This window comes from Periophthalmus magnuspinnatus, chromosome 14, assembly GCF_009829125.3.
Source record: "Periophthalmus magnuspinnatus isolate fPerMag1 chromosome 14, fPerMag1.2.pri, whole genome shotgun sequence".
NCBI lineage: Eukaryota > Metazoa > Chordata > Actinopteri > Gobiiformes > Gobiidae > Periophthalmus > Periophthalmus magnuspinnatus.
The window spans coordinates 1,199,916-1,217,560 of NC_047139.1; the positions used below are offsets into that span (position 1 = coordinate 1,199,916).

General features: G+C 47.7%; 1 protein-coding gene across 1 annotated transcript; it reads left to right on the forward strand.

Annotated features, from left to right (window-relative positions):
* Positions 1–485: 485 nt before the first annotated feature.
* Positions 486–17,645, forward strand: LOC117381108 (solute carrier organic anion transporter family member 2B1-like). The gene is made up of 15 exons (XM_055226627.1): positions 486–608; positions 1,766–1,844; positions 2,460–2,597; positions 3,177–3,339; positions 3,590–3,802; positions 4,987–5,085; positions 5,212–5,342; positions 6,782–6,851; positions 9,102–9,266; positions 9,648–9,834; positions 9,951–10,182; positions 11,162–11,388; positions 11,649–11,713; positions 15,716–15,836; positions 16,301–17,645. The coding sequence occupies exons 2-15, from the start codon at positions 1,797–1,799 to the stop codon at positions 16,536–16,538; spliced, it is 2,097 nt and encodes a 698-aa protein (XP_055082602.1). The 5' UTR covers positions 486–608; positions 1,766–1,796; the 3' UTR covers positions 16,539–17,645.

Consider the following 17,645-nt stretch of genomic DNA (forward strand, 5'->3'; position numbering starts at 1 on the left):
GTTGACCACCAGGGGGCGCCATGGAGCCTCTGAAGATTCAACAAACTAAAAACACGAGGTTCAAAGTGGAACTAGGTCAGTGATTCATGTTTTATGTAATGTTGTTAAAACTGGACTTTGCAACAAATATGATTATGATTTTATCCTTGATTTAGACCCGATTTAGACCTGATCTAGACCTGGTTTAGACCTGGTTTAGACCTGGTTTAGTCCTGGTTTCAAAACGGCTCTAAACTGATCTAAACCAAACCAGAAGACAAGTCAAAATCAAATCTGAACCAGGACTAAACCAAGACTAAACTAGGACTAAACTAGGACTTAACTAGGACTAGACCAGGACTAGACCAGGACTAGACCAGGACTAAACCAGGACTAAAGCAGGTCTCTTGGTTGTGTTCCTTCCTTCCCTCCCTCCTTCCTTCCTTCCCTCCTTCCCTCCTTCCCTCCCTCCTTCTCCTTATCTCTTGGCTCCTCCTGACATCACTGGAGTCCACCCAGGAAACAAACTTCAACAACATCAAGTCCCAGATCCGTCTGCTGCAGGTCCAGAACTCGACCAGGTCTCGACCAGGACTCAGTCAGGACCAAGACCTGGGAATTTTCTGCAAGTAAGTCCACTAAGATTTTTTACTTAAACTTAGACTTTAAATACTACTAATACTACGACTACTATTACTACTACTACTAGGTACAAAGTATTACTTTGGCTGTTACTGTCACTGTTTCCTCTTTCCCCTTTACCAGTTTATGTGGTGTTTACTACTTACTACTACTACTACTACTGCTACTACTGCTGCTACTACTACTACTACTACTGCTACTACTACAGCTACTACTACTGCTGCTCCCACTGTTGCTACTGCTACTACTACAAATACCACTACTACTACATGTCATTATTTTTACTGTCACTTTTCTCCTGACCAGCTCATGTGGCGTTTTCTTCTTGTACTAAAGACCAGATTCCCACGTGTCCTTCTGTGGCTCCGGTCTCTGTAAAAAGTTCCGGGCACAAAGGGAAGAGGGAAAAGTGACATCGGAATGTGAAGAATTCCAGTGTGTGGAGCGGTCTCTCAAAACACTGTGATCCCAGTTTATTTATCCCCAGACGTTTGACCCGCCTCAGGCCCAAAGTCCAGACCAGAGGAGTCTTTTGAATGGGGAAAGTCGTCCTGGGGCAGATTTAAGTCGATTTTGGGGTCGTTTTGTAGAACTTTGTGTTGTAGGTTCCATAACGGTCGATTCAGGAAACGACAAAAGACGAAGTGTCAACGAAATCTGTCAACTGGACAAATGCAGGAGTGAAGACGTTTGGCTGCTCATCCAAGCCGCGTTTTTTTTCCTCATCAATGTGGAAATTCATTTTCCCCCAGAAACTGTATCAAAAAAGTCAAACTTAAATCTGCCGTTGGTCAAACTGTTTATTCATGTTCTCGTCGTTTCTTCTCATTGAGCCTCTGAAGTTGTATTTTCAAGACGCCATTTTGTCGATTTGCCCCCGTTTAACCTCCACCAGGACACGCCCCCTGTGACACGCCCACTGTGACACGCCCCCTGTGACACGCCCCCTGTGACTTGTCAGCGCTTTAAGTCGATTACTTCTCTCTGCAGTATCAGTACTTTTACTCGAGTACTCCCTCTCTCTGCAGTATCAGTACTTTTACTCGAGTACTCCCTCTCTCTGCAGTATCACTACTTTTACTCGAGTAGTCTCTCTCTCTGCAGTATCACTACTTTTACTCGAGTAGTCTCTCTCTCTCCTCAGAGCTGTGATGTCATAAACACCTGGATTCAAGATGGCCGCCGTGAACCCTGCGCCGCGGAGCCTCTTCAGGAGCGTCAAGGTCTGACACTGTTCTTTGGCCGTGTGTGAATGTGTCGCTCGGGGTCAGAGGGCGCAGACTGGCAGCCTCACCTCTGTCAGTCTGCCCCAGGGCGGCTGTGGCTACCATGTTATACCTTTGTTCCATCGTCAAAAACATGAAGAAGTTTGAGTTTGAGTCATCTAGAGATCTCTCCTGGGCCCTATTTAAACCCTCCTTACAGTTAGCAGTACATATCTGTACAAGGCTCCACCCACAAGTCAAATCACCCACGCTCCACACGACAATCCTCCATAAATAAACAAACACATGATACAAACTGTGCACTACGACTTCACAAACCTGGTGTGATGTGACGTAGTTTCATTAGTGGGATGCAGCTGATTGTGTTGTGATAGTGCTCTGAAGGGGGAGGGGCTTAGCACAGAGAGCAAAGGGAAACTCAGAGCGTCAGAAAGGAAAATGAAACTTGCGTTTTTAAAAACAATAAAATGAAGCAAGAGGAATTAAATATGATGTTACAGATAATACATAGAAGTAAAATACCTGCTCTCTACTGCCTCCTTATGTTCAGTTCTTCGTGCTGATGTTTTGTTTCTCTTCAGTTCTTCGTGCTGATGTTTTGTTTCTCTTCAGTTCTTTGTGTTGTGTCATAGCGCTCTGCAGCTCGCTCAGCTGCTCGTCTCTGGATACATGAAGAGCTCCATCTCCACCATCGAGAGGCGCTATGGTCTGTCCAGCCAGAGAGCCGGGCTGCTGGCCGCCTTCAACGAGGTCAGAACTGGACCAGGACCAAGACTGGGACCAAGACCGGACCAGGACTGGGACCAAGACCGGACCAGGACTGGACCAGGACCAAGACTGGGGCCAGGACCAAGACTGGGGCCAGGACTGAGACTACAACCCAAAACTGACACATGGTCAAATCCTCCAGCTCAGGTCCTGACCAAGACTAGACCAAGATCTGGAGATGGTCCCACTGAGGTTAAACCCAGAGACACTGGAGGACGGGTCAAATGCTCAAACCCTGAGCCCTACACTGATGCCCGGTTTCTGGTGTTCATTTGTTCAGTTTAAACTTTTGACCCTCTGTGTTTGACTCTCCTGGTTTAAACCACAGTCTGTTTAAACGAGCAAAGACAAACCTGCTACAGCCGCCAAACAGGAAGTGACCACGAGGGTCTAAACCCGGTCTGGGTCTGTTTCAGGTCTAAACCCGGTCTAAACCCGGTCTGGGTCTGTTTCAGGTCTAAACCCGGTCTGGGTCTGTTTCAGGTCTAAACCCGGTCTAAACCCGGTCTGGGTCTGTTTCAGGTCTAAACCCGGTCTAAACCCGGTCTGGGTCTGTTTCAGGTGGGTAACACTCTGCTGATCGTGTTTGTGAGTTTCTGGGGCAGTCGGGTTCACAGGCCGCGTTTCATCGCCGGAGGAGCCAGTTTAGCCGCCGCCGCCGCGCTCCTCATGGCCACGCCCCACTTCCTGTACGAGCCGTACGAGTACACGGACAGAGACACCTGTGAGTACTACTGCAGTATTACTACTGACTACTGCTGCTACTACTATTACTACTATATTACTACATGTACGCGGACCAGGACAGAGGTGAGTACTACTACCCCTATTATTACTGCAGTACTACTGTTAATACTGCCCCAGGACTAAACCTGGTCTAAACCCGGTCTAAACCCGGTCTAACCCGGTCTAAACCCGGTCTAACCCGGTCTAAACCCGGTCTAAACCCGGTCTAACCCTGCTTCTCCCCTCAGCTCAGGGTAACCGCTCCAGTCTGTGCCGGGTGAACGGGTCCGTGGCGTTTGACCCGGGCTGTAGTGTGCGTGAGGGGAGTGGCCACCAGGGGGCGTACCCGCTGCTGTTACTGGGACAGCTGCTGTTGGGCATCGGCGCGGTGCCCATCCAACCGTTCGGCATCTCCTACATCGACGACTACGCCAGCAAACGCAACTCGCCCCTCTACCTCGGTAACGCAGTCGCTTTATTTAAATGTGTCTCGTCTCCGTGGAGATGTCACTGCTTTACCTGGAATGTTCCACAGTATGGCATTAAAAAGGATTTATTCAGTTAGAGGCGCTTTATTTCAAAAATACTTTGAAAAATAAAAAGTATTGTTACTGTCAGCGGGCGAGTCTCCACAGATCTGACTTGTGACTTGGCCTGTTGCCGGGAGATAAACATTTCCATGGAGATGAGCGGGTGTTTGAATTTGATCCTGTAAATATTTGACAAAAATTTAGATTTTGGAAATGTCGTCTTTACCACCAGGACTGAACCAGGTCTAAACCAGGACTAAACCAGGACTGAACCAGGACTGAACCAGGACTGAACCAGGACTGAACCAGGACTGGCTCAGTAAGCTGGTCCTGGTCCAGTTCCCAGTGTTTCTGGATCGTTCCGTGTTCTCCCTGTGTCATGTGGCGCAGACCTGGTTGTTTATTGTTGAGACACGTTTGTTTGTGATTCGCTGATTCAGATTGAACCGAACCAGATCCAGATCTGAGTCTGAACCGGTTTTGCTCAGGTGACGGATGTTTTCCCGCGCGACGTGTGCGAACGTGTTTGGACAAAACCAGGACTGAACCAGGATTGAACGGACGTTTTTGGACTTTAGCAGAACTCGACCAAGAGTCCTGATCCACGGCGTTCCAAACAGGAAGTGATCGTGGGTGCACTTTGGCTCCATCAACTCTCCATCAATTCACTTTCTATTGAAAAACCACTGCCCCTTTCTCCTCATTTTGGTCTTAAATGTATTAACCCTCTACATGATCCTGAGGTTTTTATTTCACTATTGTGTCTGTAAATCCACGAGCCTTCTTTCCTCAAGGTCGCTCCTGCTAACGTTAGCAACACATTTGATTGACAGCGTCGCTAAGTACCCACTCCCTGCTAAACAGATGAGAAGGAGCATTACCTACTACAGCCTCGCTCCTGATTGGCTCTTTGGTTGCCATGTAGTCGGAATTCCAAATATAAACGCTCCAAATTGGCTCCTATAACTTCTAGCCTCGATGAGCGTCATTTGACGGGAGCCAAACGCTGTGGGTGACGTCACACTGACTTAGTCCACGTCTTTATACAATCTGTGGTTCTAGGTCTTTGGTTCCAGTAGTTCCCGGTCTCACGTGGGTCTGGTTCTGTTCCTCAGGGATCCTTCTCGCCGTCACCTCCATCGGACCGGCTTTTGGCTTCATGACCAGCGCCTTCACGCTCAGGATCTTTGTGGACTTCAACACCGTCCCCCGAGGTCTGAACCGGGACTGAACCAGAACTGAGACAGGACTGAGACAGGACTGAGACAGGACTGAACCAGAACTGAACCAGGACTGAACCAGAACTGAATCAGAACTAAACCAGTTCCCGGTCCCTCTAGACCAGGTCACTCTGGAGCCGGGGGACCTCCGGTGGGTCGGGGCGTGGTGGCTCGGCTTCCTGTTGGCGTCTTGTTTGCTGTTTCTGACGGCGCTGCCCATCCTGTTCTTCCCTCGAGAGCTCCCCCCAGAGGTGAGTCCAGGTCTGAGCACTAAGCAAAGACGCGTTTCCTTCAGCAGCCTCGTTCCTCACTGGCTCTTTGGTTTTTGCGCTTGGAAATATAGTCCCTCGTTGCCGATTAGCCGCCATAACTGCTCTAGCCTCGAGCTTCATTTGGAGTCTGCGGGTGACACACGTGCACACACTTATTTCACTTTTTTTACACGTGTTTCTCGACCCAAAATGAACCGGGACTGAACCGTCTGTGATGAGCTGCAGCTGGAGCGTCGGGTGAAAGTGAAAGTTGGCTCAGATTTGGATTTTCTTGTGTAATTTGGACGAGATCCCGGTCTAAAGCAAGACCTGACATGTCGGATCAGGACCTGCAAGGCTCAGAGCCAGGACAAGGTCTAATGAGGACTAGACCAGGACTAGACCGGGACTAGACCGGAACTGAACCGGGACTGAACCGGGACTAGACCAGGACTGAACCAGGACTGAACCGGGACTAGACCAGGACTGAACCAGGACTAGACCAGGACTGAACCAGGACTGAACCGGGACTAGACCAGGACTGAACCGGGACTAGACCAGGACTGAACCGGGACTAGACCAGGACTGAACCAGGACTAGACCAGGACTGAACCGGGACTGAACCGGGACTAGACCAGGACTGAACCGGGACTGAACCGGGACTAGACCAGGACTGAACCGGGACTGAACCGGGACTAGACCGGGACTGAACCAGGACTGAACCGGGACTAGACCGGGACTGAACCGGGACTAGACCGGGACTGAACCAGGACTGAACCGGGACTAGACCGGGACTGAACCAGGACTGAACCGGGACTAGACCGGGACTGAACCGGGACTAGACCGGGACTGAACCAGGACTGAACCGGGACTAGACCGGGACTGAACCAGGACTGAACGGGGACTAGACCAGGACTGAACCGGCAAAAGCAAAACTAAACCAGGCCAAGTAAAAGTGTGTAGACTCCATGTGTTTTACAGCAGCAAGATCAAAATCAGGAATGTGGAGTAAAAATAAACAGTTTATTTTATTTGTTTCAACCACAGAAAATAAATAAAATAAACACAGAAATAATGCAGCTGTGGATCCTTTAAGTGCAGCTCTAAAACCGTTTCAAATGGAACTAAACACTAAATGCGCAGCTTTCTGGTCAAAAATGCCAAAATTTAAGAGTTCTGCCTCCAGTGGCCTCTGCGATTTCAAGTACTCCGTGACATCACACAGCACTGCTCTGATTACAAAACAGCTGTAGCAGCAGCTACAGAGCAGAGAGAGCAGTGCCTACAGTTAGCGTCACGTGTTATATGAATATTAATGACATCAGCTGAAAAGTATCAATACCCACACACTCTCCCTTTAGTCCTCCAGGTACTGCCCAGTTTAGCAGATGTTTGTTTGGGTGTTTAGTTCCACTTTAAGGTAAATCTGTTGTTTTCAGGTGGAGGAAGAGGAGGCCGTTAAACCGCCTCAGAGCAGGTCGCCGCAGACGATGGGCGACTTCATTCGCAGTAAGAAAAACACACACATAATGCACGGTTACCATCACTGTAGGGAGCCAATAACCCGCTAACAGCTACAACCCGCTAACAGCCTCTAACCCGCTAACAGCCTCTAACCCGCTAACAGCTACAACCCGCTAACAGCCTCTAACCCGCTAACAGCTACAACCCGCTAACAGCCTCTAACCCGCTAACAGCTACAGCCCGCTGACAGCTACAACATGCTAACAGCTATAACCGGAAAACAGCTTTAACACACTAACAGCTAAACGCACTAACATTTATAGCTTGCTAACACTTATAGTTTGCTAGCCATAACTGGCTAACAGCGTCAGTCTGGAGTTGCTCTCGCTGAAAGTGATCAGGACCTGAGGATGAAAACGCCACAACAGCAGAACAAGTAAAAAATCAAACTTTGATTAAATCCAGATGAGAGAAAAGCGCTAATAAATCCTCTGACAAATCCCTCGGCACGTCGGCCACAGAAGAGTCCGTGCAGATGGGACGACGTCACAACATTCTCAGGAACTCATATTTAAAACAGATGGGTCTAAGACGACGTCCTGACATTCTAAGGAACTAATTTAATACAGAAGGAAACTGAAACTAAGATGTGTGTTGTAACATCGTGAGTTCTTGGATCTGTTCACTAAAACACACGATGATAAAAAATTCTCTTTCTTCAGAAAATGGAATGTGATTTCGACAGTAAATGGTTGTACTTTCTTTTCCCATGTGGTTTTATTTCTGTGTATTCAGACGTGAACTACAGAGTTCAGCTTCAGTCAAATGAAGCTCATGGAGGCTAAAGTTATAGCGGCTAATCTGGAGTCGAGTTCCACATAGGGGTGGGACGATATTAAAATTTAGACTCACGATAATTTTTTTAAACCAAAATAATCGTGATTAACGATATTATCACAACAATTATTAAACCAAGGTTTAGTTTTTTTTTTAAAAGTCACTAAAACATCAATTAACATGCAATTTGTAGGTGTCTGTGCAATCAACTTTATTGTTTTTTTGTTTTTGTTTTTTTTGTTTTTTTGCTGTAAGTGAAATTAACAATGAATAATGAATGTGTCAATTATAAAACTCTTGACTATAAAAAAAAAATATGAACCAACCTGAGAAAGCCCCAGAAAAAGGACATGATAAAGGACATGTCGTGATGCCAGCATATTCTTTATCATGTCCTTTATCCTTTTTCTGCTGTGCAAAATGGTATTTAGCTAGCACTTAGCTAGTACTTAGCTAGCAATAGCAAAGTTGACACAAACACGTGTCATTGTTCATACAAATCCAAACTAACACAAACTACATTTAATCGTTTATTTCTCATGGTGTGTTACTTATGATGGATATTTTCGGCTCAAGTTTGTCAGTTAAGGATGATTGTGTCGCTCACGTTTCCCTTGGAGCCGTAACTTCTTTGGCTCTGCAGATCGGTGGCTCGTCCTGTGGGTCTTGATTTTCAAATCCATAATAATTCCACACATCAGACTTTTATATCCTCCAATAAAGAAGGTGTCTCGAGTGGAGGATATAAATGTGTGACATCATCCGGATGCAGAACCACTGCCCATGAGCCACGACAGTGACGGTGAAGAACCAGCCCCAAAGCTAACGAGTTTCACCGCTATGACAGAGAGCCACCAGAGCTAACATGTAAACATTGTGTGGAAACCGGAAACACGAGGCTGTCTGAGGCCGTAAAGACGATTATAATCCTGGGACCATCACGATGATTAAAAAAATGCCATAAATGATTAATTGCGGACTCATTTGATCACGATTAGCGATATTATCGTATATCGCCCCATCCCCAGTTCCATATTTGGAATTCCGATCAGGAGTATCATAGCAACCAAAGAGCCAATCTGAAGTGAGGCTGTTGAACCTCCCGCCTGCACCACTGGTTTATCAGGGAGTGTCACTTAGCAACACTGTCAATCAAACCTGTTGCTAACGCTAACAGGAGCGACCTCGGGGACAGAAGGACCTGATTTGTCTGTTATTAATGTTCATATCTTGATTTACAGACACAATAGTGAAATAAAAACCCCAGGATCATGTAGAGGGTTAATACGAACATTTAAGACCAAAATGACAAACAGGAAGTGCGCTCATGATCACTTCCTGTTTGTACGCGGCGCCTCACAGGTGAGCTGTGTCTGTGGGTTTATACTTGTCAAAGATGCAGCTCCATGGAATGTTTTTAGTGTCCATGCTCAGATGAGTTTCCGGTTGTATTCCCAGGTTTTCCACGCACAGCGCTCCGGACTCTGCGTTCTCCGGTTTACATGTGTGTGGTTCTGGCCCAGGTGAACCTCGCCGCGCTGCTCTCAGGACTCGCCACGTTTATGCCCAAGTTTATGGAGCGACAATTCAGCCAAACCACAGCCTTCTCCAACATGATGATCGGTACTAAACCAGGACTAGACCAGGACTAAACCAGGACTAAAACAGGACTAAACCAGGACTAGACCAGGACTGAACCGGGACTAAACCAGGACTAAACCAGGACTGAACAAGGACTAGACCGGGACTAGACCGGGACTAGACCAGGACTAGACCAGGACTAGACCAGGACTAGACCAGGACTAAACCAGGACAAGACCAGGACAAGACCAGGACAAGACCAGGACAAGACCAGGACAAGACCAGGACAAGACCAGGACAAGACCAGGACTAGACCAGGACTAGACCAGGACTAGACCAGGACTAGACCGGGACTAAACCGGGACTAAACCGGGACTAAACCGGGACTAAACCAGGTCTTACCCATGTCCTGTGGTTCCTCAGGGGGCGTGGCTCTGCCCTTCTCCATCGTGGGCATCGTTCTGGGCGGAGTCTTGATGCGGCGCTGCGGCCTCTCTGTGTTCGGCGCCGGGCGGATGTGCTTCATGTCTCTGTCTCTCTGCGTCCTGACCGCCGTCCCGCTGCTCCTGATTGGCTGCTCTACCCAGAACGTGCACGGAGTCTACCCGCGGTAGGGCATCAGGTTTAAACCCGCCTCATGTGTGTCAGATGCCCTCCCGTCCTCTTGTGGTGTTAGACTGAGATGGAGCAGGTTAAATGTCACTGAACCTGTTCTCCTCTGCGCAGTCCAAACCCGGTCTCTGGTCCGGTCTCTGGTCCGGTCTCTGGTCCGGTCTCTGGTCCGGTCTCTGGTCCGGTCTCTGGTCCGGTCTCTGGTCCGGTCTCGGTCTGTGGTTCTTGCAGTTGTCTTGAGGACTCCTTTAACCCGGTGTGTGGTTCTGATGGGGTGGAGTTCCGGTCTCCGTGTCACGCCGGCTGCACGTCTCAGGAGAGCGACCCCAAGAGCGGACGCCCCACTGTGAGTCTCCCACTCCCCAGACGCTTCCTCCAGAGACCTTCCACTCCCAAAAACACTTCCCGCAGACTCCTCTCTCTCCTCAAAACCTTCCCTCAGATTTTCTCACTCCCCGGACACTTCCTACAGAGACCGCCCTCTTTCTAAACCCCTTTGTCTGTCCTCCCACTCCCCAGACGCTTCCTCTCTCAATCTAATCTAGCGAAAACTAAAGTTATGTATGTAACTAAGGTTCTATGAATCCCAGCTGCTCCTTTTTGTATCTATTTTTATGTATTCAGACGTTATGTTTGAGTAATCTAGTGATCTCACCCTGGGCCAAAACTGTGCACTACGACTTCACAAACTTGGGATGCAGCTGATTGTGAAGTGACAGCGCTCTGAAGGGGGAGGGGCTTAGCACAGAGAGCAAAGAGAGGGGAGACTACTATGTTACTATGGAAACCTGGTGATCTAAATATGTTATGTGTTACAGTTAATACCCCATAGAAGTAAAATACCCCGTGTTTGACCTTTTCGACCCCGGGGCTCAGTTTCATATTAAATGTGTTAAATTCGTCTGATGGAGCTTCACGCGGCCCACAGTCTGTACACACAAGTGGAATAAGCGAGTGTGACGTCGCCTGTCGTGTTCCATATTTGGAATTCCGACCGCGAGTATCATAGCAACCGAAGAGCCAATCAGGAGCGACCTCGGGGAAAGAAGGACCTGATTTGTCTGTTATTAATGTTCATATCTTGATTTACAGACACAATAGTGAAATAAAAACCCCAGGATCATGTAGAGGGTTAATACGAACATTTAAGACCAGAATGAGTCTGAAGCAGCAGAGACAGAGAGAGGACACAGTTTTCCAACGTAAAGTGAATTGGAGTCAGAGTTGCGCTCATGATCACTTCCTGTTTGTAGCGTGATTAGCGCGTTAGCTGTGTCCATCCACATAAACACTCACTCCTCCACCTGTCTCTGTTCTTTTTTCAGAACTACACAAACTGTGGCTGTGTCTCTGGGTCTTCTCATAGTCCGGACCTGGATCCCGGTCTGGATCCCGGTCTGGATCCCGGTCCTGGTCTAGGCCGGTCCTGGGCGGTGCCTGGGACCTGTGGGAGTCCCTGTTCAAACCTGATCCTGGTCTTTATGGTTTTTGTGGCTCTGACGTGTTTCATCGCCTCCTTCTGCCACACGCCCTCCTACATCATCATACTCAGGTACTACGAATACTACTACTACTACATCATCATACTCAGGAACTAAAAATACTATTACTACTACTACTACATCATCATACTCAGGAACTAAAAATACTATTACTACTACTACTACATCATCATACTCAGGAACTAAAAATACTATTACTACTACTACTACATCATCATACTCAGGAACTAAAAATACTATTACTACTACTACTACATCATCATAATACCTGTAGTACTTAACCCCTCACAGTGTCGTCTGCTGTTCACAGGTCGGTCCCGGTGGAGGACAAGTCTTTTGCTGTTGGACTTCAGTACATGTTCTTCAGAGTCCTGGGTAAGGAGGAGGAGGGAGGAGAGGAGGCGGAGAAGGGGAAGAGAGGAGCGGAGAGGAGGACCAAAACATGAACGCCCTTCGAGACAACTGTTGTTGGGATTTTGGGCGTTACAAAAATAAATGAATTGAATTGAATTGAATTGAGGAGGAGATGAGCAGGAGGGAGAGGAGGATGAAGAAGAGATGATGAGGAAGAGGAGGAGAAGAGGGGAGGAGGGGGAGAAGGAGAGGAGAGGAGAGGACGAGGACGAAGAAGAGAGGATGAGGAAAGGAATAGGAGGAGGAGGAGGAGAGGATGCAGAACAGAGGGTCAGAGTTTGTGGCGTCTGTGGATCATTTCTCTTCAGTGTCACATTCCTGATCTTCAGGTCACTGCAGAGACTTTCACTGTGAACAAACAAACAAACAAAACAAAACAATCTTAAAGATAAAAGTCACTGAGGGCAAAACATTTGGGCTTAAATCTGATTCATCAAAAGAAAAAAACAAAATGTACTTAAAAAACGGACACATTTCCTCACTCAGGCGACAAACGGCTCGTTCCTGTTTGAAGAATCTAAATCCTCAAATCAAAACTAATATGACTTAAATCGCGCATGTACTGGAGTCATTCTCTGAGGGTGTGACGCTAAATGAAGGCACTGCTTTGTCTGAGGCTTTATAGACTTAAGAACTGGTTTATCTGATCTACACCTGGTGATTTGAGCTTTAAACAAGTCCCTCAAATCACACTCACAAGAGCATTAGCATTAGCATTAGCATTAGCATTAGCCAACAGTTTTTCAGTGGGTCACGTTCACCTTTTTGTTGAAAAACACTCAGAATACAGTTTGTATTTTAAAACTCTTTTGACAGCTGTGTGTGTTTGTGCTAATTGTGTCTCCATGGTAACTGCTGAACATTCTACTATACAGACACATGTAGAACACCCCCGGCATCGTGTCACGTAAAGTACCAATTAACACATGATCTCATTTAAGAGCTAGTCATCCATCCAGCTGTCGCCATAGTGATCATGGTGTTTACATAATATACTCCACACCAGGGCGGCTCAGACTTTTTCAGTGTGAGCTGCTTTTAAAATGATCCACCACTAATACAAAAATGTTACATATATTTGTAAATGTTTTATGAATTCTTACATGTTCAGTGCATTTTCATGTACATGAGATAAAACTGCACAACACACTGAACTTCTTGTTCTTCTATGTTGATAATTAGTTGAATGATGATTCCTGCTCTGACACTTAATAGAATCTGAGGGATGCAGAGTTCGGGCAGAATCCTCTGACATCCGGCCTCAAACACACAAATGGTCCTCAGTCATAGTGGAACGGGACTTGGACGTAAATTTGCCAAATCTTTGCCGTCACAGCTTTGAGGAGTAAAATTGCATTTTTCGTTTGAAAGTGATAACAGCTAATCATGTCGATTATGGTTTTGTCTTTTTTTTTTTATAGCCATAAAAATCATGTTAAACGAATTTACTGCATTTTTTTATCCGACGCTATAGGGTTAAACTAACGCACGCTTGATTATGCAACGCCCATGATGTGACCTAGAGTCAGGTGTGATATGACCACACACTCACTCCACACTCACTCCACCCACACTCACTCCACACACACTCCACACACACTCACTCCACACACACTCACTCCACACTCACTCCACACTCACTCCACACACACTCACTCCACACACACTCACTCCACACACACTCACTCCACACACACTCCACACACACTCACTCCACACACACTCCACACACACTCACTCCACACTCACTCCACACTCACTCCACACACACTCACTCCACACACACTCACTCCACACACACTCACTCCACACTCACTCCACACACACTCACTCCACACACACACACTCACTCCACACTCACTCCACACACACTCACTCCACACACACACACTCCACACTCACTCCACACACACACACTCACTCCACACACACTCACTCCACACACACACTCACTCCACACTCACTCCACACTCACTCCACACTCACTCCACACTCACTCACTCCACACACACTCACTCCACACACACTCACTCCACACTCACTCCACACTCACTCCACACTCACTCCACACTCACTCCACACTCACTCCACACACACTCACTCCACACTCACTCCACACACACTCACTCCACACTCACTCCACACACACTCACTCCACACACACACACACTCACTCCACACACACTCACTCCACACACACTCACTCCACACTCACTCCACACACACTCACTCCACACACACTCACTCCACACTCACTCCACACACACTCACTCCACACTCACTCCACACACACTCACTCCACACTCACTCCACACTCACTCCACACTCACTCCACACACACTCACTCCACACACACTCACTCCACACACACACTCACTCCACACACACACTCACTCCACACACACTCACTCCACACACACTCACTCCACACACACTCACTCCACACTCACTCCACACTCACTCCACACACACTCACTCCACACACACTCACTCCACACACACTCACTCCACACACACTCACTCCACACTCACTCCACACACACTCACTCCACACACACTCACTCCACACACACTCACTCCACACTCACTCCACACTCACTCCACCCACACTCACTCCACACACACTCACTCCACACACACTCCACACACACTCACTCCACACACACTCCACACACACTCACTCCACACACACTCACTCCACACTCACTCCACACTCACTCCACACTCACTCCACACTCACTCCACACACACTCACTCCACACACACTCACTCCACACTCACTCCACACACACTCACTCCACACACACACACTCACTCCACACTCACTCCACACTCACTCCACACACACTCCACACACACTCACTCCACACACACTCACTCCACACACACACACTCACTCCACACACACTCACTCCACACTCACTCCACACTCACTCCACACTCACTCCACACTCACTCACTCCACACACACTCACTCCACACACACTCACTCCACACTCACTCCACACACACTCACTCCACACACACTCACTCCACACACACTCACTCCACACACACTCACTCCACACACACTCACTCCACACTCACTCCACACTCACTCCACACACACTCACTCCACACACACTCACTCCACTCACTCCACACACACTCACTCCACACTCACTCCACACACACTCACTCCACACACACACACACTCACTCCACACACACTCACTCCACACACACTCACTCCACACTCACTCCACACTCACTCCACACACACTCACTCCACACACACTCACTCCACACACACTCACTCCACACTCACTCCACACACACACACTCACTCCACACTCACTCCACACTCACTCCACACTCACTCCACACTCACTCCACACACACTCACTCCACACACACTCACTCCACACTCACTCACTCCACACTCACTCACTCCACACACACTCACTCCACACACACTCACTCCACACACACTCACTCCACACACACTCACTCCACACACACTCACTCCACACACACTCACTCCACACTCACTCCACACTCACTCCACACACACTCACTCCACACTCACTCCACACTCACTCCACACACACTCACTCCACACACACTCACTCCACACTCACTCCACACTCACTCCACACACACTCACTCCACACTCACTCCACACTCACTCCACACTCACTCCACACTCACTCCACACACGCTCACTCCACACTCACTCCACACTCATATCAGGTAATGAGGGTGAAGTGTCTTGCCTAAGGACACAATCACACTGTTTACACCACAAACCTGGACAAAAAGTTGTGGGAGTGAAGACATTTGGCTGCTCATTCATCTATTGGCCTTAAACATCATCTGTCCCCATCTGTCCATCCTCAGACCCAAAGCAAACAAAGAGAACAGCAGAGCGAGCCAGGCTGCAGAGGACACTGCATGTTGCTCATGTTTGTTGTTTGTTGACAGCGTTCTTCCCGGGGCCGGTGCTCTACGGCAGAGTCATCGACACCACCTGCCTCCTCTGGGGCAGGAAGTGCAATCAGCTCACTTCCTGTCTCTACTACGACATGGATCTCTTCAGACGCAGGTCCAAAACCGGGACTAGACCAGGACTAGACCAGGACTAGACCAGGACTAGACCAGGACTAGACCAGGACTAGACCAGGACTAGACCAGGACTAGACCAGGACTGAAACCAGGACTGAAACCAGGACTGAAACCAGGACTGAAACCAGGACTGAAACCAGGACTGAAACCAGGACTGAAACCAGGACTGAACCAGGACTGAACCAGGACTGAACCAGGACTGAACCAGGACTGAACCAGGACTGAACCAGGACTGAACCAGGACTAAACCAGGACTAAACCAGGACTAAACCAGGACTAAACCAGGACTAAACCAGGACTAAACCAGGACTAAACCAGGACTAAACCAGGACTAAACCAGGACTAAACCAGGACTAAACCAGGACTAAACCAGGACTAAACCAGGACTAAACCAGGACTAAACCAGGACTAAACCAGGACTAAACCCGGTCTCTTGTGTTGCAGGTTCCTGGGTCTTCAGCTGCTTTTCTTTTGCGGCGGTTGGTTTTGTTTCTTGGCGATGATTTTGATTCAGAGACGAAATAAAAAACGAGAAACTAAAAGCAGATATGAACTAACACAGACGAGACCAGTGGAGCCAGGACTGGAGCTGGGACCAGGACTGGAGCTGGGACCAGGACTGGAGCTGGGACCAGGACTGGAGCTGGGACCAGGACTAGACCAAGACCGGACCAAGACCTGAATGCACCGTAAACATGTGATATTAAAGAGGAGGTATTCTGCAAAAGCCCATTTTCCTCCCATGTTTTAACACTGTTCCCTCATCAAAAACACGTCTGAAGAACTTTTAGATCATCCGTGCTTTTTTTTTGAACAATCTAGAGATCTCTCCTGGGCCCTATTCAAACCCTCCTTACAGATAGCAGTACGAGTCTGTACGAGGCTCCGCCCACAAGCCTATGTCACCCACGCTCCTACACGACAATCCTCCATAAATCTACAAAAACATGACTCAAAACTGTGCACTACGACTTCACAAACCTGGTGTGATGTGCAGTAGTTTCATTAGATGCAGCTGATTGTGAAGTGATCGTGCTCTGAAGGGGGAGGGGCTTAGCACAGAGAGCAAAGACAGGGGAGACGTGTGTAAAATACCTCCTCTTTAAGGCCTGAGCCAGGACCAAACCCGAGTGTCGACCTGTGAAAATCCATGTGCAGCTTCTGTCTTTTGTATCATGTGACTTGTGCTTAAATGTCCCATAATGCACTGCTCTCTGCTCTCTGTTCTGATGTCGTTTCTTCATCACAAACAGACCTGGAGTCGTTGTGTTTTGTTTCATTCTCACATGTTTAAACACAAAAAAACGCTGCAGATTTAGGCTGAGTTCTTCTCTCAAACTGAAAACACTCTGTTCCACCTTGTGATGTCATCGTGTGGCGATACAGGAAGTGCTCCGCTGTGTTTTTAAACCGCACACACCTTCATTTCCAGAATCATTTGGATCATTTCAGTCCTGGAGTTGCCACATATCTCAACTGAACTAAAAGTAAAAGGAGCTGTTCACTTCAAAACTACCACTTGATGACATCACAAGGTGGAACGTCGCATTTTGAGCTTTGTAGATGTGACAGACTAATAATAAAGTGCGACTCAAACATGTGTGAATGAAACAAAACACAACTCCAGCATTAGAACATGACTTAAACCTCACAGGGGTCAGTTTTATGTGATATTGGACTTTTACACTTTTGTGTGTTTTGTTTGACCAGGTTTTTTCAGGGACTATATATTTTTTTTTACATATTTTCATAAAGTTTTATATTCTGCTTTTGGAATAAACGTTATGTG